Below are 26829 nucleotides of genomic sequence, written 5' to 3'. Positions count from 1 at the left end.
CCATATTCTGTCTTTTTCCCTCCCTTTTTCATAAACTTATTTGAGTGCCATCTATAGTTAAGCGCTCACCTCTGTCTGGAAATAAGTGGTGTTAACTAAGACTTATCTGATATGGAATAAGGGTTGTATATATTATAATAGTAACTGTGTTTAGAGTGTTTTACAATAAGAGTGCTGGAGTATTTCAAACAGTGTGTTGTTAAATATTTATATACTTTGATACCAAAGATCTGGTCAGTGTTTGCTTGTATTATAGTATCTGAGTGCCTATTGTGTATACTTTGCATACTGCCTAACTCTTCTTGAGGGAAGTCTGACTGCTCAGCCACAACTACCAGGTAATCTGGGTGGTACAGACTGCTACCAAGTGGGTTTACTGCTAACACCTGTAGTCCTAAATCTTTTGCAGTGTTCCCAAAGGGAACTGCACAGGTTTCTGCCTAACAAGCCCTCCGGATAAAGACGCACCCAGCAGAGGCGATTCCGATATTGTGTGTGTCCAACAAAGATTATAATACCAATGAAGGGCTAGTGAAGATGTTTTCTCTAGTATTCAATGAAAACATCAGGATGCTCAAAGGTTTCAAACATAAGATTGTTCTGAAGAGAGGTGCCAAACCCATCGCACACAGAGTGAGAAACATTCCGGTTGGACAAATGATTAGTCGGTATTGTCCAATTTGACCTAATGCCAATTTGACCACATTTTTGGGGTCGAATTCGTTAGGTCAAATGGTATAAAATAGATGTGGGTGGGGAAAGGGAATACGTTGAGGTGGGGGGAATTCAGTGCGTGGGATGCAGGGGGTCGCCCCCCTTAGTAGGTAAAAAAAAAAAATGGGACTAAAAAAACTCTGCCAAATCGGCAGTAGGTCAAATGTTTTCGGTCAAACAACCCACATCCGATTTGTCACATGCTTTTAAATATTAAGGGCAGATTGATGTTCAAGCACTGTCCACGGATACTGTGATAGAGAGAAGTGTTGATGACCCTGTCAGAAGGCTGCCACTGAGGAACAGGAGAGTTCTCAATTTCAAGAGTGACCATGTTTATTACTAACTGTATCCTTTTAGTTTTATATCCCCGCCTCGTTTCCAATCCCATTGTCTCTTTCCATTTTTATACTTGTTCATTCCTTGGAGGAGAGATGTTGTAACAAGTGCCCCAACGTCGTTCTCGAACCTCGTGGTTCGAGAACGACGCCAGAGTCTGTTGAGTTGAAGCTTCGCACAGAGCGCACCACCTGGGGGCTCTCGCAATAAATAAAATTAAAGTAAACCTTCAGTCTCGGGTATCCTTCAACCTAACAGAAGCCTTAAAGAACTTGAATGCAGTGACTCAAACAAACAGAAAAGTCAAAATGAAATTGAAATCCAATGCAGGAACATCAAACTGGTGTGGAGGAAAGAGATTACACAACTCATGAAAGAACTTTAGTAAGAGCCCTTTTCAGGGCTCTTCTTGAAGAGGAGAAATGGCAGTCAGGTACCCCTTTATGGTGCCGAACTGAAGGCTGTCTCTGACAAAGAAAGCAGGAAATACAGGACAAAGGAAGATAGATGGGTGAAAGGGTTAAGACCACTTTCCTGACATAAAGCCAAAAACCTGTGCCATCTATTGGCGTAGATAGACTTGTTCATAGCACTCAAAGTGGAAAGGGGCCCCTCTAGGATGTCACTCGACAAGTGCCACTCCATATACCTCAGCGTGAATGAAGGATGAAAGTTCATGCATTGGAGGCTCCTTCCCCGAGTGAGAGCAGATCCATCTTCGCCAGAAGTCACCAGAGAGAGCAGATTAATATGTCCAGATGCTCTGCATTCTATGCCCTCCGGCTTTTATCCAGAGTGATCATAATCAATGTGAACTCACCTGAGAACTAGCAGATTGTAAGGAATCAGAGGGAATGCATAGGGGAAATTGAAGTTCCGTTCGACAACCAGTGGTCCCTGTCAAGGAAATTCCCTGGAGCAGAACAACTTGCACTACCTGTTCACACTGGAAGGGAAGAGATCCAGTAGAGTGCCCTCAAAAGGCAAAGATTTCCTCTAGAACTTTCAGGCAGAGCGCCTACTTGTTGGAGGTCCAAGTCCTTCTGCTCAAAGCATCCACTTTACATTGTCTGTTTCGGCAAGATTGTCCACTATCACAGAAATGTCGGTCTCCAGAGCCCAGGACCACTGTTGAATTGCTTCTCTACACAGAGTCAATGACCCCATAACACCCAGTTTGTCGAAGTAATGCATGGGACTGTGTTGTCCATCAGGACCAACACACTTCTGCCTTACACATATTGGAGGAAGACAACATGGGCCAGACTGGTAGCCCACAGCTTCAGCAAATTGATGTGCTCATGAACTTCCAATGGGAGCATATACGATTGACTCCCCAGATATGACTTGAATTATATATCCCATGTACGTATCCCCTCCTTTGACTGATGAAATGTTTGTAACAATGCTGTGATACCTAAGAGTTTGGGCATTTTATAAATACTGTAAATAAAAAATCGAATAAACAAAGCACATACACCATTGGATCTAGCAGCTGAGTGGCCTATCCCTTTAATGAAGAGTCCATGACCACAGTTAGTTGGTGCCCCAAGTTGCTGAAACGCTGCCTCTCTCAGCAAGTGTTCTTGCAGGGCCCACCACTTGAAAGGACATCAGGCACAGTCGATACAGAATCAGCCTCTGGAACAGAAAGAAGAAAAAGTTACTTACCAAACTGTTAACGTTCTTTCGACTGGATGTTCCTCCAACATATTCCTCGTTTATGCCTCCCTTTACTTTGTTCCACAAGGACAGTGTCGTACGGAGAGTTTGTCTGTCCTTTTTGTCTAAGGTTGTGTCAGAATGTAATTTGAGTCAGAAGGTGGTACTCCCCGCTTTCTATCCTCCCCCACATCCTAGTAAGGAAGAGGAACGGCTCCATAGGTTGGATCCTAGGAGAGTCTTGCTTGAGCTTTTATCTCTCCAGAATGGCCAAGCTCAGAGTGGACGACCAGCTCTTTGTGGGGTATGCTGGACACCATGTGGGCCAGGCTGTTTCTAAGCAGAACTTGCCTGGTGGATTATCTTCACTATTTTGGAATGCTACCGGTTGGCTGGTAAGGACCCTCCTGAGGGTTTGCGGGCTCATTCCACGAGGGGCATTGCTACTTTGACAGCACTCCAGAGGGGGTGCCGGTTAAAGATATCTGAGACGCTGCAACGTGGTCTTCTATACACACGTTTGTTAAACATTACTCCCTGGATACGTCACATGCTCAGTATGTTGTCTTTGGTAAGGCAGTGATGTACTCTGCCATTTATTATTTAAATTATCTTCCCTCCTCCACTCATGTTTACTGCTTTGGGAGTATGTCAAAGATGAGGAATACGTTGGAGGACACAATCCATTTGAAGATCAAGTTACTTACCTAACTGGTAACGTTTTTCGACTGGATGTTCCTCAAATGTATTCCGCATCACCCTCCCAACCTACCCCTCAAGAATTTCCCGTGCCATTACAGCTTACGTCCTGCAAGGCTAAGTGCAGTAGCTTTTGTCCCTCGACGGAGGCCTTTGAGGGACATCGACCTAACGCCAATGACGCAAGGGTGCCCTCTGCTGAAAAAAATTCCAAAGCAGCACAGCTGTGGACATTACATGTCATAGATGAGGAATATGTTGGAGGACACAATCCATTCAGAATAAACCACCTGAAGGGTATTCACAGCCCGATCCTCAGGAGGGAAAGCCCTGTCAAGTTCAGGAAAAAGTCCAAGCGATGCAACAGCCTGCATGTGCCGAACAGATGCGCAACACCAGGTCCTGGTATGGGCTGGGACGAGCCAATCGTCCAGGTAGGAGCAGAGATGGATACTTTCCCTCCTCAAGAAAGTCTCCACTACTGAAACTTTGCTAAAGACCCTGGGGACAGAAGAAAGGCTGAACTGGTAGTGCGAGGTCCAGACTACAAATCTTTGATTGCTCCTGTACTTGTGATGGATTGCACATCGAAGGAAGTATCTACATCTAGAGAGATCAGCCAGTCCTGGAGTTCAAGGGTCTGAAGGATCTGGGCCAAGGTGACAGTTTTGAACTTGTCCTTGTGCAGGTACAAATTTAAATGCCTCTGATCTAAGAAGGGATGCAGGCCCCAGTTTTTCTTCAGAACCAGAAAATAAATGGAGTACCAGCCCATGTCTCGCTCAAAGCAGGGTATCATTTCAATGGCACCTTTCAACAGAAACTGACTGACCTCCTCCAGAGTGGGAGAGGTCAGAGGCAGCAAAGGGTGATCAGGTAGGTGATGAACAAACGGGGGACAGTAACCCTGAGTTACGATCTGTAAGGCCCAAGTGTCAAAGGTAGTGCACTTTTCCATGAATACGGCTATCGTCCCACTCACCTGGGAGTAATGGACGAAGGCCCCTTGGCAGATGTTTCGCCCCAGAGGCCTCTAACCTGGTTGGGGTGGGGGCAGCAATGCTATTTGCCACAGGGTACCTGAGCCCTGAGCAGCACTGCTATTTGCCAGAGGGCACCTGCACCCTACCACGGTGGGTGAAAAAGGAAAAGGAATGGAAAGCTGCTGCAGTACCTGGCCAAAAGATTTGCCTGGGGTCTTCAAGGCCTGAAACCTTTGGCGGGACGTGACCCCTCTTGCCACAAATAGGTTGTTCCTATCAAAAAGTATGGCCAGAGGTTTTTCCAAAATATCAGCGGCAAACCCCAAGGTCTTCGTCCATGTGTATATCCTGAGAACCGATCAAGTGCCCAGTGCTGAAGCCACACAAATCGGCAGTGATGAGGGCTGCCTGCAATATCTGGCTAGGCCCACACTTCACCAAGGCATTATAAGCCTGTCTTGAGCTCCTCCAAAGTCAAGTTCTCTGCTGCACCACAGAGGACACTCCAAAGCCCAAATGACTACTTTGCCAGGGCGCAAGACACGTTAATGGCCTTCAAAGTGAGCCTTCCTGATCCAAACACCTTGCATCCCCAAATGTACAGTCTCTTGCTCTTCCAGTCTGGAAGCAATGAGGCAAAGGAGATGGTTTTGAGGCCTGTTGTTGCGGCCTGTATCATTAAACTCTCTGGTGATGAATGGGTGGAGCAAAGCCCTGGACCCTGCAGGTCTGTGAGCAACTCCATCCGGTCCTCTCCACAGAACTCCTCCGGAATAATGGGATTCCAGGCCAAAAGGGATGGGACCCTCTTCTTCATCAAAAATGTCAGACAGCTTTGAGAGGAATTTGCCCATCAGGGTGGGGTGTACATTTGTAAGGTGCCGGTTTGGGCTACGCGGAAGGACACCATTGTTGCTGATAGCAGGGGAAGCGATGCAGAGGGCTGCACGCCTGAAGGTGGAGTCACAAGGCATTAAGATTGAGCCATGTGCGCCAGAAGAGGGGCAGAGATGGTTGACATGGGGTCACGGTCCAGAAGGGAGCCTGGGTCCCGTGGTCACCACCGACACTGAGGCCTTACCAAAAATGTAAAGCATTTTCTGCTGAAACCTCTCCCACGCCTCTATGGTAGAGGAATGCATAGTGAACAGTAACCAGGGTGTCTGGGTCAATTCCTCCAAAGAATCACTGCAGTGGGGATTCGACTTCTTAGAGGAAAAAGAAGAGGGATACTTGGAAACACTGCTTAGGGAGCTGGTTCTCTTCTTGTGCTGCTGCCACTGCTTGTCTTTTCGGTCAGGCAAACTTTCCTCCATCCATTCTTCCATCCCTGCCTTCCTCTGTTCTACAAGAGGGGACTTGGCAGGGGTCCTCTTGCCACTCTAGACGAGGTAGGTGAACAATTTAGTGGCATGTTTTCTAAGGGAATTCAGAGGCATAGATTGGCATGGCCTACAATCTTGTGCATTGGGCCCTCACCAAGGAAATTCAGATGAATCCTGTTTGGGACTGAGAGAGAAACCTGTCTTTTGCAATCCTAGCAGTGCCTGAATTCTGGAGGCCTTCACAGGGTTAGGTATGACAGAAAATAGTGGCATTCCCAAAATGCAATGATGCAATGAGTGTATGGTGGAAAAGAAAACAGAGGTAATGGGGCACAGTGACTCCATGTACACTGGCCCCAACGATACGTCCGGCTTCTGGACGCACAATGGTGCAATGCAGAGCCGTGCTGCACACTTGCTGGCTTAAAAAGTTTCAGAGAGCAGCTGGCACTGAAAATGAATATCTATGAGGAGGAATTTGTGCGAGAAAGGAAGAGATCCAAAATGTCTATTCTATTTCTATATCAGTGGGGAAGAGCAGGTTTAAAAAAAGTTAATGTTAATACTGTTAGGAAAGATTTCTCTTTAGAAAGTTGTCTATGGATCCCGAACCTCTTGCTTTTGTTTTTGAACCTGTCCTGACATTTGTACAGGTTAGTGAAGCCTTGAGCATCCCTCCCCTGGCCTTTTGCTAATTGTGTTATGGGGTAAACTGATAAGTCTTTCAGACTATCAGTACTTGTTTCTCTTTTGTCTTTTCACCTGTTTGGGTAACTTTTTAACAGTGCACACAGCATCTTACAATGCAGTGCAGTGGGGATACTTTTTTATCACACTAGTCTTTTACACTTGGGGTTTTATTTACTTTTATATGTGCCTAAAGATAAGCTGGTGGCAGCAGACACATTTTTACCATGTGTGAACTATTCGTGTTTACCACGTATGGCTACTAAACATGTCTAGCACACTAAAATAGACATGCCACAAGATTTTCCGCTTGTCCTTTGGCCATATTTTGGTTTGGCTTTCTTCCTGCCTTGCCAGGTCAGGAAATCCCTTAGAAGGTCATGCATTCACCTGGGAAAGCTGCTGCTTTTGAGGGCTACTTCTGGCCTGGTGAGTGTGGACCCAGGATGTGGATGGTACTGCCTGGTCCCACTCCACATGGCTCCTGAAAGTCTAGGTGTGGGGCATGAGTGAAACCCACAGTAGTCCCTAATTGGACCACTGCTGGCTGGCTGAATGGTGCAGATATGTACCACTGGTAGGCTTAGACTTGCTTCCAGCCAGGATTTAGGATAAGAAGAGGACTCCTGCAGCCATTCAGATCAGCGCTGGTGCCAACTATCCCGTGAAGAAGAGCAGCCGACTGAAGATCTTTGGATGACTCCCGAAGAGGCCTGGGATACCTTCCTGGTTTTGGACCAGTGAAGCTCTGCTTGACTACCTGATCTGCGAAGGCTCTGAGCGGTGCTTCAACACTTGGACTGGTGGGACCAACCAGTCTTGAAGCATTCTCGAGGATCTTGCCGTCCTGAGCATTCAGAAGTGTCCCTGGCTCACCCAGTGACTAACAGTTTCACCATCATAAGAACTCTTCCTACATCTGTCCCCTCTCCTAAGAAGCAGCTTTGTGACTTTTGCGCACAAGGCACCATACACATCATAGGGATTGGGCTTACAAAGTTAGGGCATAATTCTTGTGAACTGGTTTTATTCTAGTGCATTACTACTTACCTTCTTTTTTATTATATGTATTCCTAAAACCATAAGGTGACTATATATGTTTGATAATTGAGCATTGTGTGATATCACTACCTGCATGCTTCAATTTTCTAGCATGTGGTTTTGAGGCCTATAATAAATAGAATATTTTTGTACTTACCTGTCTAAATTGAATTATTGTGTGCTTCACTGTGTGTACTCATTGTGGACCCCTGGCCCCACTCACTTTCTCCTGAGACTAATCCCTGACTTCTATCCAAGCTTATTTTGATTGGGTTTGGCTAACCTCTCAGAGTTCCCCATTTCACTATAACTAGGGCACCCTCATAACATCTGTCCAATAGGCCATATTTTAGAAATCCATCGTACCAAATACCTATAAAAAATAAGTCTACAAATGTTAGGAACGGGAATCTTAAGGTACAAGAACACAGTACAAAGCATTCCCCTCATGCAAGGAAAGCCCATCACACTACAAATGAAACCGTTAATCACATTACATCACTACTTCGCATTAGGAAAAAAAAAACTCCATTTGTACTGAGCGCTTCTACCTTAATGTTGCCTTCCCAACATTTGTAGACTTCACCTTTATAGATATTAACCACAAATTTTTTTTTAAAAATCCCCATTGCCCATGATTTCCTCTTTTTCTTATAGTGCAGCTATTGTGCTGAACATACACATGTTATTTTAGGTGTTATATTTCGAAAGCATAATTGTTTGTCAAAGTGTGCTCATGGTGTGGGCTTGTATGAAGTTCATGATGTGCATGACTACTGAATTGTATTCTTCCCATATTACTGTGTATTTTGTTTTGACTGGATTGTTTGACTGTATTGCCACTGATCATGATGCGCTTATTGGGTGGGGCAGTGCATGATAGGATATGATAGTTTATTTGTATAGCGCCTATACACAATCTGTTTCAAAGCGCTTTAAGGCAAGGGAGGGAACAAGGGAAAATACAATGACATTCTTACAGGCCATGAACAGTAAGGATGTGAAATTAACTATCGTACTCATCCTGACGACATTTCAGATAGTGCAAGAGCAAAGACATAGATAAGGAAGGGAGGGGAAGAGAGGCAAGGAAATGGAAACAGGCGACTACCGTACTAGGCCTGATGACATTTATGGTAGAACCGGACAAACCAAAAGGTGAGGGAAAGGGGTGCAGAAAGGGAGGGGAGGCACAAAACAAGCGACTATCGAACTAGGCCTGACGACACTTCAAATAGTGCTGGGGGAGGGTAAGAGGGGGGGAGTAGGGTGGAGACAGACGAGGTTGCTATCATACTAGGTCCAGGGACAATTCTGATAGAGTAAGTGCATAGAAGAAAGTAAGGGGAGGAGAGAGGAGATAGCAAAAAGGAGAGGAGGAGAGAACAGAGAGTAAGCTGTCAAAAAGAGGGGTTAGAGGGAGTAAACACATGTTGGTGCATGCTTACCTGATTTCTGAGCAGGGGTTTCAGGTCCTGGATCCTCCTGGTCCGAACAGGTCCAAACAGGAATTACCATTTTCTTTGTCCGTTCTTCGATTCGGAAGCCCGGGCGAGAGGCGCCCTTGATCTAAGAGCTAAGAGCAGTAAGGAAGAGGCAGAGCTAAGAAGGTGGGCGTGGCTTAGATCCACCCACACCTACTCCACATCTGCAAAGGAAAAGAATCTGGAGAGCTCCTTAAGTAGGGAAAACGAACAGTAACCTGGAAGGCACCAGATGGGCAGGTCTTAGCCCAGGTGACCTAGATACACCTGCACCTGCTCCCCATCTGCAAAGGAAAAGAGGCTGGAGGGCTCCATAAGCAGGGAAAAAGAATGGCAACCAGGAAGACACCAGGTGGGCGATGTAAAGACCGGAGGGTGGGGGCGGGGGTCTGTACTGCCGCTCTGTATATGGTAGAGGAGAGGCACAGAGGACCCCTGCCAAGATTCTCTATTATTGGCAGTTGTGGTCGAGCAATCAATGCCTAGCTTCTCAGGAGGTGATGCGAGCTGGTTCTTAAGTACAGTGTAGTCCCCTAGCACCCACAAAGGAATGTCCACACACTGGATCGGTTAAAACACAGTCTTTATATAATTAATATTCAAGGCCACGTACACTATCACGATAACTCACTTTGTACTCAGAAATCAACAAGGGTAAATATATACAATTCTAAAGTGGTACCACTAACGTTATCAGATCTCATTAAAGTGCATACGGTCAGAATGACACACAGATCAAAATAAAGAGGAAATCAGCAGTAGAGAGAGGAAGGAAATCAAAATGGTTGAGCAATTGGCAGAATACTGGTCACTACCGTTAAACACAGTTCAGTGTGGAGATCCCCTGGGCAACCTGTAGAAGAAAGATACAAGCCCAGTCCATATATTGTTCCCACTAGACTTTCCAATAGTTCTGCAACCCCAAAGTACCTTGGCGTTGTAGCGTTCCTTGTCGGGAAATCGACGGCCCTTCTCGAGTGTCCTCCCTTTCAGGCAGGAGTCACCGGTCGTCGAGCTACGACGGTGAAGTGGCCGCGTCGTTCCTAGCGGTGCTCGTTGATGGGTAAGCGTAAACATCCTGCCAGGAAGAGGCGTGCGCGGAACCTCAGTGTCGATAGTTCTGGACCGCAAAGTGTTGGAAGAACTGTGGCCCAGCAAGGGCGTCGAGTCGTCGGCATCTCTGTGGTCTTTGGGTGGCGAGAAACCCACCGGTGGATGCTCCTCGGCGCATCGACGGTCAGGCCTTCTCCAGCAGGATAGAGCGGCGACGATGCGAACGAGCGCGTCCTTGGATCAATGAATTTCTTAGGCAAAACAGGAGCACGGCAGCTCCAGTCGGCGACGGCGGTTGTCGACAGTGGCGGACAACAGTCCGGGCGCTTCTCCTTGGAGTTCTGCAGCAGTCCCCGTATCGGGTTGGCAGCCTGTCGAAGGTCTGTCTACCAGGGAGGTTAGGCAAAGATCAGCTGTGCACGATGGTCCCTCGTAGCTCAGGAAGAGGGCGCCTTACCAAGTCCTCTCTGGGTCAGTTCTCCCCAGATATACTGTTGATCTCCCATTCATTCCGCTGGGTCACACTCAAGCATCCAATCACGACTACGGGCATTCAGGCAGGCAGGCAGCCAATCAGGCACACGGTGCATTCAGGCCATTCACTTCTCTCCAAACACTCACAAGTTATGTGTATTGGGACAAGTACCGAGCCATTCAACACTCCAAACTGCATTCATACCGATTTCAGGCAGGGCTGTCTCAGTCATTATGTCAACCACCAGATACTAGACACCCACAACACAGAATGTGTATTCGTCACACACTCCATTCACCCAGGTCCCACCCACAGGTGTACCCACAACATACGGTCGTTGAGAAGGCTCCAGCCAGTCTGGTCGGCACTTCCCCACACTATCATATATGGTACTTCCACCCAACAGCCAGTCAGGGGGAAGGGACAGAGGCAGGGCTTCCCGGGACTTCGGGAAGATCAAGGTAACAGGTGATGCAAGGCAAGAGGCCATGGGGGCCATTTTGTCTCCATCAGGAATCTACCGATTCCAATGACAGGTCCTGGGCATCCCAAAATGGAGGACGCTCAGGGCACCAGTCATTTTAGCACAGAGCTGCCACCAGCCCGTACCCAGCTCTGTGGGCCACACACATGTGCCCAAAAACAAACACCCATGGGTGCCATAGGGGTATCTCAGGGGTCTGTTCACCAAACCAAAAGAGAGGAGCTGCACCGCCAAGAGTCCCACACTATTGCGCTCTGAAACACTTGTGTACGAGCGCGATAGAAATAAAATATCAATCAAAAAATCAATCAACTCCTGTGCGGAAAACACAACAGAAAACACGATAAAAAGCAGTAAAGGACATGGATACGGAGGCCCTGTCCCTCCGATGCATTTCAAGCATCACAGGCGGGGCTTGCTAACTTGTTGGAAAGAGCAGCAACCTGGATTGCACCAGGTGGGCAGGACTTAGGCCAGGTGACCTAGATTCACCTGCATCTGCTCCCCGTCTGCAAAGGAAAAGAGGCTGGAGGGCTCATTATGTAGGGGAAAAGAGCGGCAACCAGGAAGGCACCAGGTGGGCGGGGCTTAGGCCAGTGACCTAGATCCACCTGCTCCCCATCTGCAAAGGAAAAGAGGCTGGAGGGCTCCTTAAGTAGGGAAAAAGAGCGGCAACCTGGAAGGTAAGATTATACATATGCCCAACATGTTTAGTTCCTTACAACCATCCTAATACAGTAACTTCGTCATGGGACAGTATTTTTGGGAACAGTATTGATTTATTTATTGAAAATTCTTGTAAACAGCGCCACATGCCCATAGGCCTCAGAGCACGGGCACACACAACAGACAAACAGAACAAAAGCATTACAAGAAGGAGCGGATGTGGAAGCCGGTAAACGGGAGAGAGGGGGCAGGAACAGTTAGTCAGGGTGTAGGTTGAAAAGATGTGTTTTCAACCTTTTTTTAACTCTGCCGTGGTCGGGATAGCTCGAAGGCTATATGGGAGTAGATTTCAGACAGCTGGACTCTGAACATTAAAGCTGCACCCACCAGCCTTGACAAGTTTAAATCTGGGCTGTGCAAGTCTAGGTTTGTTCTGTGACCTGAGAGTACGGGACGAAGCATAGGGGAGAAGATGGGCCACAAGATATTTGGGCGCAAGATTGAGTAGGCATTTGTGAGTCAATGTGAGAACTTTGTGCGATATTCTAAGCTTCACAGGCAACCAATGAAGGTCCCACCTGGCTGCCATAATGTGAGCCCGTCTTGACAGACCTAAGATAGCACAAACTGCTCTGTTATGCAAAACCCGAAGAGAGGATATAATAGATTGCGAACAGCCACTAAAAAGGCTGTTGCAGTAGTCCAGTCTGGAATTAACGAGGGCCTTGGTAAGTATTGCTGCATTTTTGTGCATCAGAAACTGTTGAATGTTGCACAACAATGTGTTAATCGGGCCACAGGAGGATCCGGTCTGAGCGACATGCTGATTCATAGTGAGCTCAGCATCTACAATGACACCCAGGGTCTTCACCTTCTTTGCCACAGGAATCGTGGTGCCACAGATGAGAAAGCTCTTGTATTTGAGCATTAGAGATTTCAGTTTAGAACTAGAGGCAACAATCAGGAGCTCTGTCTTCTTGGTATTCAGTGCAAGGGAGTTGGTAGCCATCCAGGCATGGATTGCAGCATAAATGGAGTTGAGGTTGGCCAGGTCCTCAGAAAAAGAACCAGAATTTTTTTACGACAACCTGGGTGTCATCAGCATAATTTGCATACTGGACACCCAGGCTACCAAGAAGTCTCAGAAAGGGAATGATATAAATGTTAAACAGGAAGGGGGAGGGACATGACATCCTGTGGGACGCCACACGTAATACTTAATTCTGCTAGTTCCATGAATCATACAGTACTTTTCAAACAAGGTGCCTTAAAAACATCAATGCCAGCACCAACATTTCCTCAGAGGTACCAGTGGTAATTTCATTGAATGAAGTCCGTTAGTAGACCACAGTGATATTAAACATTATTTTATTGTCAATGGCTTCTTGTCTAGAACATGGATTAGGACTAGACTGTCCCAGCCCCCTCCTTTGGCCATACACAGAAACTGCCCCTTTTGCCTGCGATAACCTGCAAGAGCCACAGCTTTCCCTGGAAAAGGGCATTCAACATACAGCATTTTCTGACCTGAGAAGGCAGGAGGAAGGCCAAGGAATAATATGGCTAAAGAACAAACAAAAAACCTTGTGGCACTGCCATTTTAGGGAAGCCATTTGCGGTAAATGCAAACGCGCACAAGTAAAATGTTTTTAAAAACTGTAAAAATATCACTGCTGCCACCAGCTTTTCTTACGCACAATGTAAAAGTAACCAAAAAGCCATTATATCAAAAGATATAAGGATACAACATATCCCAACTGTACTTCACTGTAATCTGAGGTATGAAATTCTAACAATACAAGAAATTCACAAAGAGACATAGTCCCTCCGTACTGATAGTCTTAGGGACTAATCATTGTCCACGCAAGAATGAGTAAACAGGCAAGGGAAGTAAATCAGAAGGCTTTACTTGCCTCAAAAATGCCAGGCAAGTGTTCAAAACAAGCAAAAAGAAAGGCTGTCTCATAGAAGTCTATGGGAGGAACGCAACAAAAAGAAAATGCTCCCAACAATTACCAGTAGTGAAATTTAGAACTAGAGACCAACATTCCAGGTACTGATGGGGTGGCACTGACTATTTTTTCCTGAGCAGACTTCCTAAAGAGAGCATGAAGCTAAATACCCTTATAAGGAGGGGAGCATTGAAGGACATCATAACAGGCTGTGATATTCAATATAGGTGGGACCTAGAGTATGTCCCTCACCACCCCTGATAAGCAATTTGTGGAGTAAGGCATTGATTCGAACAGATGCGTCATTCAAAAAATTCTTTAGCTTTTTTTAATCATTACCAGTACGGTCAACTTACAATTTAGTGAAAGCAGCAGGACATACATAAAATCTTCTAATATAGCAAGTAACACAATGAAAAATACCATACCTGCCTAACAATCTGATTTGGACACTTAATCAGTATCTGCATTGGCCACCATTCATCATCTGACATTCGATCCAAGAACCACTGCCAAAATAAAGTACGGGGGTTAATTTTACACACGCTCATTGGAAATATCTGTGTTTAAATTAGAAAAACAAAAGGCCATATTAACTTGCATAATATCTAAAGTTTGCATAAATGGCATATCATTAACAGAATGTTATATCAGAAAACTTTGCATGGTTTAAAAATAATTGCTAAATCATACAGCACTGCACCAATATATCGCTAAATCATGTTTAATTTTAGAATGTTAACAAACAGTTTCTCCTTAAGGAGTCTAGGTGGCATCTCTGTTCTCTGCAGAGGCAACGATGATGAGCTTTATTTTTTGCATTTTAAAAAAGAGCTATCAAGTTACTAGAATGCACTAATCAGCATAAATTTGCTTCCCTGTGCAAATAGGTCACAGAAGAAATTGGATTATCTGCAAAAGGGTAAAAACCACAAATTGGCAAGACGCTTTGTCAATTAAAATACTAAACAAAAGACAAAGACAATCTGATTAAAGTTTAGATGCAAGAAAAGAGGATTCATTACCTCCAAGGAGGTTTTATCTTTAAAATGTGAACAAGTTGGCTACAGAAGACCATTCATGCAGATATTAAAGTCACCCACCGTAGTGACTAGAGTACTCATAATCCATAGTCTCCTTTCCTCTATCCTTGTGGGTGGCCTCCCCTTCCCCCCACCCCCAACATGGGGACAGTACCGGAACCTTTGGCAGCGAACAATTGCGCTTCCCCTTTAAATTTAGTATACCGCGCGGGTGCTCACCTTAGTCCCCTTTCAACATATCGGATGCTTAGATGCCTGGCTGTGCTTATTACATACTAGCAGGGGAAGGTGGGTGGGACTTATGGAAGAAAGGGGACTATGGACTAGGAGTATTCTAGCCACTACAGTGAGTAACTTTAATGACTCATACGTCCCGTCCCCTTTCCTCCATCCTTGTGGGTGATTACACCGAACAAGACCATATGGTAGAGCTGTGACAACATGCCTCATATCTAGGTTGATTCAAAAAGGTTCTTCAGAACCGCCTGACCGAACTCAGCATCATGCCTGGAGCTGGTATACAGGGAATAGTGCTTACAGAAGGCAGACAGAGAGGCCCAGTTAGCTATATTGCTGATGACATCCCAAGAAGCATGCCTCTGAAACGCAAACGGTCGTGGACTTAGCTCTGAACGTATGATAGGGAATCCCTTCAGGAACTGGTTTGCCGAAATGGCCTGAACCATCTAACGGGCGATGGAAGCCTGAGAGCCGGGGGAGGAGCTCCCAAAAGACACAAACAATGCCTCAGACTTATTGAAGGATTTCGTCTGAGAGAGAGAAAACTTGAGGACCCTCTTGAGGTCCAAGGAATGTATGGCCCTTTCTGCCTATGACTGCGGGTCTGGGAAGAGCACCGACAGGCACATCTCTCGATTCAGATGAAATCGAGAGACCAAATTGGGCAAGAAGTTCGAGGGAGCGCGCAATATGACCTTGTCGTTGTGAAACGCATCAAAGGGCTTGTACTAAGACACCACCTGCAGCTCACTGACCCTATGCGCTGAGGTGAGAGCTACCAGTTAAACTGTCTTTAGTGTTACCAAGCGCATGTCCACAGAGGCCATCGACTCGAAAGGTTTAAGCTGCAAGAACCACATTGAGGTCCCACATCGGGTACGGCCTATGTACTGAGGAAAAAGCATAGACAACCCATTACCCACTGGGTTGGCCGCCAAAAACATATGCTATGGGGAATTATTTTAAGCCCCAATGGCCACCAAATAAGTGCACTAAGTTTCCACCTGAACTCTTGAACGAGCCAGGTGTGCTGAAAAAGCCAGTGCGTCACCCAGAAGACAGGTGACAGGATCTAGACCCGTGATGAGCCCGATGGCAGAAACAAGTCTATTTGCTGTTATACTGGGACCGAGTAGTGGCCTGTTGAATGATGTCCCAGTTGTCATCCGAAAATTGAGCATGCCGAAGCCTCAGCTGGTCAGGAACCAGGCCGACAGCACCAGCCTGGCCTGGATGTTCCACTGCCCCGTCCTGCTGCGTCACTAAGCCACTGTTGGTGATGAAGGTGGACGGGACCCTGGGAGCACAACTGCAGCAGTCCTGAAAAACAGGCTCTCTGTCACGCTTACCTGTGTCTCTGCAGGAGCAATGGAGTCCTTCGTTCGATCCCTTCTCTGGCACACCACCCCTTGGTTAATGGGAAGTCAGACCTGCCAAAAAAGTAAAATGGTTAGTATTGTTTGAAGGGGTTAACTAACCCTCCTCCTTGCCCGACCCCACTTAGGTGCCTAATTTACTATAGTGCGTATCTCACCTGTGTGATTAATTTGGTGCGCACTCCATCCCGCTTGTGCAGGGCCGCTATTCTGGGAGAGATGCCTCAGGTGTTGCTGTTCTTGAGAGCTGCCTCCAGCAGTTAGCGGTTTGTGTTCACAGTGTTCGTGGTTGCCCAGTTGCTGCACTGGATCGTTAGTTCAGGTAGGTTTCAGAGAAGTTCAGGTAAGTTCAAATGGTTTTGTCACACCACCGTTGCTAGATTTGTAGAGCCACCAAGTCTGTGACTACCCAGTTACCGCACTGGGGTTATTCAAGGTAATATCTCCGTTCCGCCGTAGCGCTTGCTGACTCGCGTGCCCAGTTACAGCACTGGACAGTAGCGATAGCTGTGAGCAGGGATGGCGGTCGAAAGAGTTCTAACTGCTTTTCTCTTTCTCTGCAGGGTTCCGGGAGTCGGGTGGAATTGTGCTAGAAATGATGGAAGAGCTGGTTCCTGCTCCGAGCAAAGGTAAGTTTTGCAAAACTCTTCTTAAGTGCGCGGGAGCTGGGATTTACATGCGCGCAGCAACTCACTACTAAACTGACTGCCTTTCTCTCTTCTTCTCGTTCCAGGATCGGAGCTGATGATGCTCGCACTGACTTCGGTCGCAGGGAAGAAACTGAATAAGGATCTGAAGACTGGAGACCGGGCGACGGTAAGCGTGTGATGCAAGCAACAGAAAGCACACGAAGCACGGGCTGATCTCTGGGCGTGGCTTTTAAAGGCAGCCACTCCCGAAGACTAGAATGCACTGATTGGTTCAGAACGGCAAAAACTGCCCATATTGGAGTGGCAGGAAGTGAACAGGAAACAAGGTGTGCAACTTCCTATGAAATGGGAGCGTCAGTACTAATTAACTGATGTGAATGTTTCAACTGCCAGGCTTTCACCCATATGGCCCCCACCTGCCCCCATGTGCTTGTGCTAAAGGGTTGAGGGGTTTGTATAGGAGCCCAAGGTTAGCAATCATGACAGTTCTCCCCCTCAAGGTCCCTCTCAAGGATGTGTTCCCTGGTCCGGGTTTGGTGGGATTATCTTGGTTGAATTTACGTAACAACCGAGAAGCATGGATATTTGTGCTAGGTTCCCATGATCTATCCTGGGGCCCGTATCCCGTCCAGTCTCCTAGATAGCATAGGACCTTTTTTACCACTTTGGAATCTAAGATGCTTTTAACCTCAAATTCCGGTTCGTCACTTTCTATTGCTATTGGGTCTGGGGCTTTTGGTAACTGAGTCCCTGGGTACACTGGCTTTAGTAGCGACACATGGAATACCGGGTGAATACGCATGTGAGGCAGTAAGGTTAATTTTATGGCCACTGGGAGATTACAGCTTCTATGGTGAAAGGACCCAGGAATTTGGGTTGATACTTTTTAGGGTCTTGTAATGAGATGTATTTTGATGCCAACCATACCGAATCCCCTACTTGATAACTCAGGGCCATTTTTCGATGACAATCGGCATACCTCTTCTGTGTATCTTTGGCTGCTTGCAGGTGTGCTGCAGAATCTTTGGCTGCTTGGGTAATACGTTCATGCAGGGTTTTGACCGCTGGCATTTCAATTGTTCTGGTAGGTCATAGACAGATGTCCGTGGATTATGTCTGTATAACATGTAGAAGTAGGTTTGTTGTGTGGAAGTATACATTACGTTATTATATGCATATTATGCCATCCATAAGATCTCTACCCAGTCTTGGTCCGTTTGGTGTAGGAGGCAGCAAAGGTATTGCTCCATGGTTTGGTTTGTGCGCTCCGTTTGTCCATCGGTTTGTGGATGGCGACTAGTGGACAGGCGGACTTCCATCCCAGCCAGGGAGCAACATTGCTTCCAAAACTGCGATACAAATTGACTGCCTCTGTCAGAGATAACCACAGAAGGAAACCCATGTAGTTTCGCCATGCAATCCAGAAAGACTTGGGCTCGTTCTTGAGCTGAGAGAAGTCCTTTTAAGGCAATAAAATGAGCCATTTTAGAGAAAAGGTCAACCACCACCAAAATGGTAGTATAACCAGAACTGGAAGGTAAGTCTGTGACAAAGTCCATTGACATGGTGTACCATGAAGCGGGTGGTATTGCCAGAGGCTGTAGCAATCCAGCAGGTGTCTGCTGCAATACTTTGTTTTGAGCGAAAGTTCCACGTGCATTAACGAAATCTGCGGTGTCTTCACGCCAAGTTGGCCACCAATCGGATCTTCCAATTTTCTGGAGTGTTTTAACTACGCCGGGATGACCTTCTAAAGGTGAATTGTGATAACTGATAAGTACTTTTTCTTGTAAAGCACGTGTCGGAAGGTAAAGATGTTTTTGATAGAATGGGAGTCTGTCTTGGATGGAATAGTGTGGTTCCTTCATGTCCCATGTTCTTAATTCTTCCGTGGATAAGTCTCGTTTAATTTCTTCCTTGAGCACGTCCAATGGCGAAGAGTTATTCCTGCAGAGTCCTAAGATCTTATTGCCGGGAATGTCGTCTACAGGATCAGGTTTGTTAAAGGCTTCTTCACCCTTTCCTATGCGGGAAAGAGCATCGGCTTTACCGTTTTTAACTCCGGGTCGGTAGGTTACTACAAAATCGTATTCCATCAGGAACAGAGCCCAGCGAAGCTGTCGGGATGACTGAGCCTTGGCTGATCTTAGTTATTGTAAGTTCGGATGATCCATTATGATCGTAATGGTATATTTGGCTCCCAGCAAGTAGTGTCTCCATTCTTGGAGGGCATTTTTGATTGCCAGCAGCTCCTTTTCCGTTATTGCGTAATTCAGTTCAGCTAAAGAGAATTTTCTCGGCCAAAATGCCACTGGGTGTAAATGACCAGTATTGGGATTTCTCTGAGAAAAGACTGCTCCCATGGCCACACTTGTGGCCTCGGTTTCAACGATATTTGGGAGTTCTGGTTGTGGATGTTTGAGAACCGGGGCAGAGGTGAACCTGTCTTTCAGGGCACGGAATGCTTCTTCTGCAGCAGATGTCCATTCAAATGTTCGATTTTTGCGTAATAAATATGTAATCGGGTACACCAGATGTGAAAAGCCGGGTATAAAGTGCTGATAAAAATGTGCAAAACCGAGAAAGCTTTGTAATCCTTTTAGTGATGCAGGGGATGACCAGGTGAGGATAGCATCCACTTTCATATTGTCCATTCTGATGCCTTGTGAAGACAATATGAACCCTAAAAATTCCACTTCGGTGACATGGAAGAAACATTTTTCGTGCTTAGCATATAGATGATTCTCACGCAGCTTGTGGAGTACTGCCCGCACGTGTGACACATGTTCTTGTACATTTGTGGAGTAGATAAGGATATCGTCAATATATACTATCGCGCATACGTCAAGTAATTGCCGTAGTACATCATTCATGAAGTGTTGGAGTGCCGCCCGAGCATTGCAAAGTCCAAACGACATCACCTGATATTCATATAGGCCATATCTGGTGCGGAACGCTGCCTTCCATTCGCCACCCTCCTTGACCCGTACCAGGTGATAGGCCCCTCGGTGATCTAACTTCGTGAAGACTTGCGCTTGCCGTACCTGGTCCAGCAGTACCAGAATTAACGGTAGTGGATATTTGTTTGTCACAGTAACCTGGTTTAAGGCTCTATAATCAATACATGTCCTAAGATCTCCATCCTTCTCGGGTATAAAGAAGAGGGGAGAGGCTGCAGGCGATTTTGAGGGACGGATGAAACCATTTGCAAGATATTGTTCCAGGTATTTCTTTAGATGGGCATTTTCTCCTTTTGTTAAGGCATGGATGCGACTACATGGTACTTGTGTCCCAGATATTAGGTAAATTTGGCAGTCATATGAACGATGCAGAGGAAGTGTGTTAGCCTGTTCTTCAGCAAATACATCGTGTAACTCTTGATATTCGGTGTCCAGAATCCCTACTGAACTTGATATTGGTACTGACTTCAAGGATGCGAGTAACGGGTGTACTGAAACTCAGTCTTTGGGATAACAGCGACTGCATTCACTAGGGAAGGTCAAGGTTCTAGTACGCTAGTTTATCTGTGGGTTAGGTGTTTCCAACCAAGGCATTCTGAGAATAATATGAACTGTGGAGCTGTGATGAGCTCAAATGTGATTTCCTCCCTATGGCCCTCTTGGCAGATCAATGTAACTTCTGCCATGCATTGAGTAACTGGACCGGAGAGTAGCTGCGTGCCATCCACTGTGGTTACGATGTCTGCAGTTGTCTTGGAGCACACTAGTAACCCCATTCTGCCAGCAATTCCCAAGTCCATGTAGTTAACTACGGCCCCACTGTCCACAAAGGCCTCAAGAGCATGCATCCTGGAAGGCTTTTGTGGATCACTGATGACTACTGGGATGGCAAAATGTGAGGTCAAGTGAGTTTTTTCCACGCTCGACAGTCTGCCGGGCGTTGGAGTTTTCCAACTCGGCTGTTTCTTTAGCCCCATCCATCGCTCCAACTGTCTTTCGCAGGGTTTTGGCAGGGCAACTGCGGAGGAAATTACCAGATTGTCCACAATATAGCCATAGCTGTTCCTGGTGTCTTCTGTCTCGCTCCGGCTTTGTGAGCGGTCCCCAAACTACGGCCAATTGCAAGGGCTCGACATATGTTTCTTTTGACTGACGTGGGGGCATTTCCTTAGGTCACACGTAAAATGTTCTGTTTTCAGAACGGGCGTGATCAGTTTTCCGATTTTCCAGCCGATGATCAAGCTGAATGGCTAAGTCTATATAATCTGCACATGTATCTGGAGGATTTACTACCTGTGCCAGTACGTCCTTAACCTCCCTTCGTAGGCCTCTATAAAACAATGTAGTTTGTTTTTCTTCTGGCCAATTCGCCTCCGCCACCAGACGATTAAATGTAGCTACATAAGCCAGGAGATCTAGGCTGCCTTGTCTGAGAGATAAGAGCTCATCGTCTAAGGCCTGACCCTGTGTGCTACGGGCAAAGAGTTTTTCTAATTCACGTTGGAAACCTACGTAATTACGGAGCAACGGCTCGCCCCTATTCACTAACGGGACCGACCAATCTGCTGCATGTCCCCCCAGGTAAGATAACTCAAAGGCCACTTTCGATTGGTCCGTAGGGAACAAACCGGGGTTGCACAAGAAGTGCAAGTGACATAGGTTAATAAAGGTCCCAAACCTTTTGGGATCCCCTACAAACCTCTCCGGTGGCGCTAATGGTATATTCCCTGGAATCACCACCTGTACAGGGGCAACGGGTGGAGGCTGTGGTATCGGAGCTGAGGTAGCTCCGCTAGGTAAAGGAGCCAAGCCTGCTTGTGTTTGCAGTAACTGTCAAGATATTTCATCAGTCCTACCCTTATTAACTCACTCCCGCCTCAACGCATTAGTCTCTGCGTGGGCTGCATGTACCTCTGCTCTCAAATCCGCCAGTAATTGAGCTAACTGATCCACATACGAAGTCTCCATTGCTCAGGCAGAGTGGTTTAGGGACGGCTTCGTGTTCTGTCACGCTTACCTGTGTCTCTGCAGGAGCAATGGAGTCCTTCGATCCATTCTCTGGTACACCACTCCTTGGTTAATGGGAAGTCAGACCTGCCAAAAGAGTAAATGGTTCGTATTGTTTAAAGGGGTTGCCTAACCCTCCTCCTTCCCCGACCCCACTTAGGTGCCTAATTCACTATAGTGTGTGTCTCACCTGTGTGATTAATCTGGTGCGCACTCCATCCTGCTCGTGCAGGGACGCTCTTCTGGGAGAGATGCCTCGGGTGTTGTTGTTTTTGAGAACTGCCTCCAGCAGTTAGCGGTTTGTGTTCACAGTGTTCGTGGTTGCCCAGTTGCTGCACTGGATCGTTAGTTCAGGTAAGTTTCAGAGAAGTTCAGGTAAGTTCAAGCGGTTTTGTCACACCACCGTTGCTAGATTTGTAGAGCCAGCAAGTCCGCGACTACCCAGTTACTGCACTGGGTTTATTCCAAGGTAATATCTCTGTTCCGCCGTAGCGCTTGCTGACTCGCGTGCCCAGTTACAGCACTGGACTGTAGCGATAGCTGTGAGTGGATATGGCGATCGGAAGAGTTCTAACTGCTTTTCTCTTTCTTTGCAGGGTTCCCGGAGTCAGGTGGAATGGTGCGAGAAATGATGGAAGATCTGGTTCCTGCTCCGAGCAATGTGGAAGGTACGTATTGCAGTTCTGTTCTTAAGTGCGCGGGAGCGGGGATTTACATGCGCACGGCAACTCACTGCTAAACTTACTGCCTTTCTCTCTTCTTCTCGTTCCAGGATCGGCGTGCTGACATTAGTCGCAGGGAAGAAACTGAATCAGGATCTGAAGACTGGAGACCGGGCGACAGTAAGCGTGTGCTGCAAGCAACAAAGCACAAGAAGCAGGGGCTGATCTCTGGGCGTGGCTTTTAAAGGCAGCCACAACCGAAGACTAGAATACACTGATTGCTTCAGAATGGCACAAACTTGGAGTGGCAGGAAGTGAACAGGAAACAAGGTGTGCAACTTTCTATGAAATGGTAGTGTCAGTACTAATTAACTGATGTGAATGTCAACTGCCAGGCTTTCACCCACATGGCCCCCACCGGATTTCCCCACCTGACCCCATGTGCTTGTGCTAAAGGGTTGAGGGGTTTGTATGGGAGCCCAAAGTTAGCAATCATGACACTCTCGAAGGCCAGTGGGGGCAGAGAGGGGGCAATCAGGATGAGGCTGCAGCCCAACGAAGCCCTGAACATGCAGAGGGTCCGCTCGAGCAGAGATGGGAGCGGAAACGCATAACACCTGCAGCCTTGCCAACTGATCTAGAAGGCGACCCCCGACCCCGTCCTGCCCACGAAGCAAACTGGGGGCACTTGTAATTCGGAGGGGATGCAAACAAGTCCAGGTCCACAAACACCCAACCCTAGAACAGGGGCAATAAGGAGTCAGTGTACAACTCCCATTCATAGGTGTTGAAACCCAAGTGGCTCTGCTGATCCGCTTCTGCATATGCTGTCCCCCAGCAGGTAGACTGCCGAAATCCAAACCCCTTCTCTGTCAGGGCCCATTCCCAGATCGATACCACCTCCATGCAAAGGAGGGGGGGTGGGAGGGAGAACTGTTGCCGCCCTGCTTATTCAGGTAAAACATTGTAGTAGAATTGTCCGTCCTGACCAGAACAGACCTGTCCCTGATGAGGGGCCAAAAATGCCTTGAGGGCTAGCCCCACTGCGCTGAGATCGAGCAGATTGATATGCAGGAGAACTTCTGCCGTGGACCATGTGCCATGAATCACGTTACCCTCCAGAGCAGCCCCCTAGACCGAAAGAGAGGAGTCTGTTGTCAACACCAGGGTAGGCTCCAGTCGGGTGAAGGGGGCTCCCATGGAAACATTGACATCCATCAGCCACCAGCGAAGATCGGCAGGAGGAGGGTGGGTATACAGATTTTGTCTGAGTGTGACTCCGTCTCCTGATACCAATTGGCCGCAAGGTGGAGCTGGAGGTGCCTCAACTTGAGGCAAGCGAGCTGTACAGTGAACACGCAGGAGCTAGGAAGGTGCTAGAGCTGGAACCACCAAGTCGAGATGGACTCGACCATTGCCTTGCGAAGGGAGAGGATCCTCTCGGGCGTGGGAAACACCCGCTGAACAGCCATGTTCCAATGCACCCCTAGGAAGACCAGATCCTGGGAGGGGCACAATTGTGTCTTCCACTGGTTGAGGGAGAAGCCCAGCTGATGAAGAATATCCGCCAACCTCTGGCAGGAGTATATCACCCCCTCAGGGGACTTCGCCCTCACCAGCCAGTCATCCAGATAGGGGTATATGGGGTGGCCCTCCAAACGGAGGAGACCTGCCACTGAGTTCCTTGTGATGATAGGAGGGGCAGAGTTCAGGCCGAAAAACAGCACCTTGTACTGAAAGTGGTATGACATAATTGTGAACAGCAGAAACTTCTGATGCAGCTGGTAGGTGGGGACCTGAAAGTACCCATCCTTGAGGTCTAAGGAACACATCCAGTCCCTTGCACACAGAGACTCTGCTATGTGCACGGAAGTTATCATCTTGAAGCGTTCTAGTGGTAAAGACAGATGAAGAAATGACAGGTCCAGGACAACCCTCAGGGCAGCCTGGTTGTCCTGGAGTAGAGTCCCTGTCTGAGTGAGGAACCGGTTCTACCGCCTGCATCTCCAAGAGCGATAGGACCTCCCGTAAAACAGCCAGGGACCCAATCTGATGGAGAGGAGGAGAGAGTGGTAGTGGAAAAGGAGGAGAAAGACTGAAGCCTGTGGAGACTACGGATAGGATCCAGGGGTTCTTGAAAAGATGCTTCTAGCTGTCCTGGAAAAGGAGAAATGACTTACTGTAGTGTTCTTTCTATGGATTCTTCACCCGCAGATTCCTCATCTGATAGATATCCCATGCAGGTTCCCAACTTTGGAAACATTTTTGACAGGGGGCGAAGTGGACCGGTACTCGATCGTCAGCTCCGTCACGGGTTGTATATAAACTCTGTCACTACATCCCATACCTCAGTTTTGCCCCTTTTTCCCCTGAACTCACCACGCTGCATAGGAAAACAGAGATAAAAACGGGTTAATAAGCCCACAAAAAGTAAAATCACTGCAAACTTCCAAAGGAAGGAGAACCACAATGTGTAGCATCTGAAAAGTTTTTTTTTTTTTTAAAACAACATGCGGCAAAAAGACAATGTGGTCAATAAGGACCATTGCCAAGTCATCATCAAAACAGCAGATGAGCACCAACCATCAACTTTCTGAGTGGGGATAGTCGAGAGGGGAGAAGAGGAATCTGTGGGAGAAGAATCCATAGAAAGAACATTACGAAAAGTAATTTCTCTTTCATTGGATTGCTTTTCTCCCGCAGATTCCTGATAGACTCCCAAAGCAGTAGGTGAAGGAGGCAGCAAGAAAGTTAGACTAACAGGTTTTGTAGCACTGCCCTGCCAAAGCGTGCATCAGTTATGCGAGCAACATCTAAACTTCTCCTTCGCTATGCTTGCAGTAGTCCACAGAAGGCAGGAGCCCTTCCCCTACATCCGACACCGGCTTCGGGAGAAGCGCGGGCGTGCCGAGAACGACTTATTCCTGCCTGCAGGTTAAGCAGAATTCACCAGCTGTGCACCGAAGGAGCTCACAGTATCCCACAAATTGAAGAAGCTGCATTTAGCAGCAATCCGATGCAGTTTCCACTCTCCCCATCGAGATTGCTGTGCTGTGCCACAAGGAGAAAAACAAAAATGGCTGCTGCATTATTTTGATTACTGTTGCCTAGCAACAAAGACAGCAGAGCTGCGCACTGCGATTGGGTGCAACACCGTCTTTCGCCTGACTTGCGCCGCCAGAAGGCGCAAGCCGGCCCTGCCTCCAAAGGTCCGCCTCATAAGGCTGGAGCCCGTCTGTGCTGGTCTGGGCCTTCCCGGGACCAGCCACTCTGCCCAGCAACCCGCTTGCCATACTTTGTACTGCCATTCCTGAGGGTAATCCCAATCAGCCATTCCTACACCATGCACCCTACTGCAATCTGCCATAGCTGCTCAACCAGCTACCATAATGTTGTATGAGAAGCAGCAATGCATTAAGTCATCCGCACCGCCCACATGAGCCGCCCACAATCAGGCCGGCTCCGGCACCTCACAAACTTGCCTCTAACGATACAACTTGCTGCCCTTGCCAAATGACACTCTAAATTGAGGTAGACCTACCACGGCCCACCGCCTCACTAACTAGCCCAGGTGCACGCCCTGCCTATATTTCTATTTTATGTGCCTGACATTTATGCTACGCCTACGATCCTAGGTGTACACCCGACCTAATTGTTTACCGTAGCCTGACTAGCCTATGTGCTCGCACTGCCTAATGATTTTGTGTACACCCTGCCTAATGATTTGTGTACACCCTGCCTAAATTGTTTATTGTAGCCTGACTAGCCTATGTGCTTGCCCTGCCTAATGATTTGTGTACACCCTACCTAATGAGTTGTGTACATCCTGCCTAAATTGTTTATCGTAGCCTGACTAGCCTATGTACTCGCCCTGCCTAATGATTTGTGTACACCCTGCCTAATGATTTGTGTACACCTTGCCTAATGATTTGTGTACACACTGCCTACATTGTTTATCGTAGCCTGACTAGCCTGTGTGCTCGCCCTGCCTAATGACTTGTGTACATCCTGCCTAAATAGTTTACTGTAGCTTGACTAGCACACCTGCATTAGGCCATCTAGTGACTCCAAGCCTACTTTTCCCTCATGTTAGTCACAACACTGCCACCAAGCTCATCCACATTGTAGGCTAGCTGCACTTTATCACTGATTTAGCCCTTGCCCAAGTACTCTGCTCGCTATCTGTCCATTCAGACCATTAGCCACAGCACGTCCTCTCTCACCAATGTATCCCCAAACCAAACCACTAGCGCCCCTCCTGCATACCCTGCAGAACCCAAAGCTCCCCACATTAACCTGGCACCTGACCATAGCCCTTCTGTCCGTC

General features: G+C 47.3%; 1 protein-coding gene across 1 annotated transcript in view; it reads right to left on the bottom strand.

Annotated features, from left to right (window-relative positions):
- Positions 1 to 26829, bottom strand: part of USP34 (ubiquitin specific peptidase 34) — a 3618222-nt gene that overhangs the window by 881110 nt on the left and 2710283 nt on the right. Inside the window, exon 57 of the mRNA XM_069608012.1 lies at positions 13993 to 14073. Within this exon, the coding sequence (XP_069464113.1) occupies positions 13993 to 14073 (81 nt within the window). The remainder of the gene's footprint in view (positions 1 to 13992; positions 14074 to 26829) is intronic.

The sequence above is a fragment of the Ambystoma mexicanum genome, chromosome 4q (genome assembly GCF_040938575.1).
Source record: "Ambystoma mexicanum isolate Mex_15411 chromosome 4q, UKY_AmexF1_1, whole genome shotgun sequence".
NCBI classification, from domain to species: domain Eukaryota; kingdom Metazoa; phylum Chordata; class Amphibia; order Caudata; family Ambystomatidae; genus Ambystoma; species Ambystoma mexicanum.
Note: the sequence above shows the minus strand (reverse complement) of the source record. Positions and strands in the feature narration are given on the sequence as shown.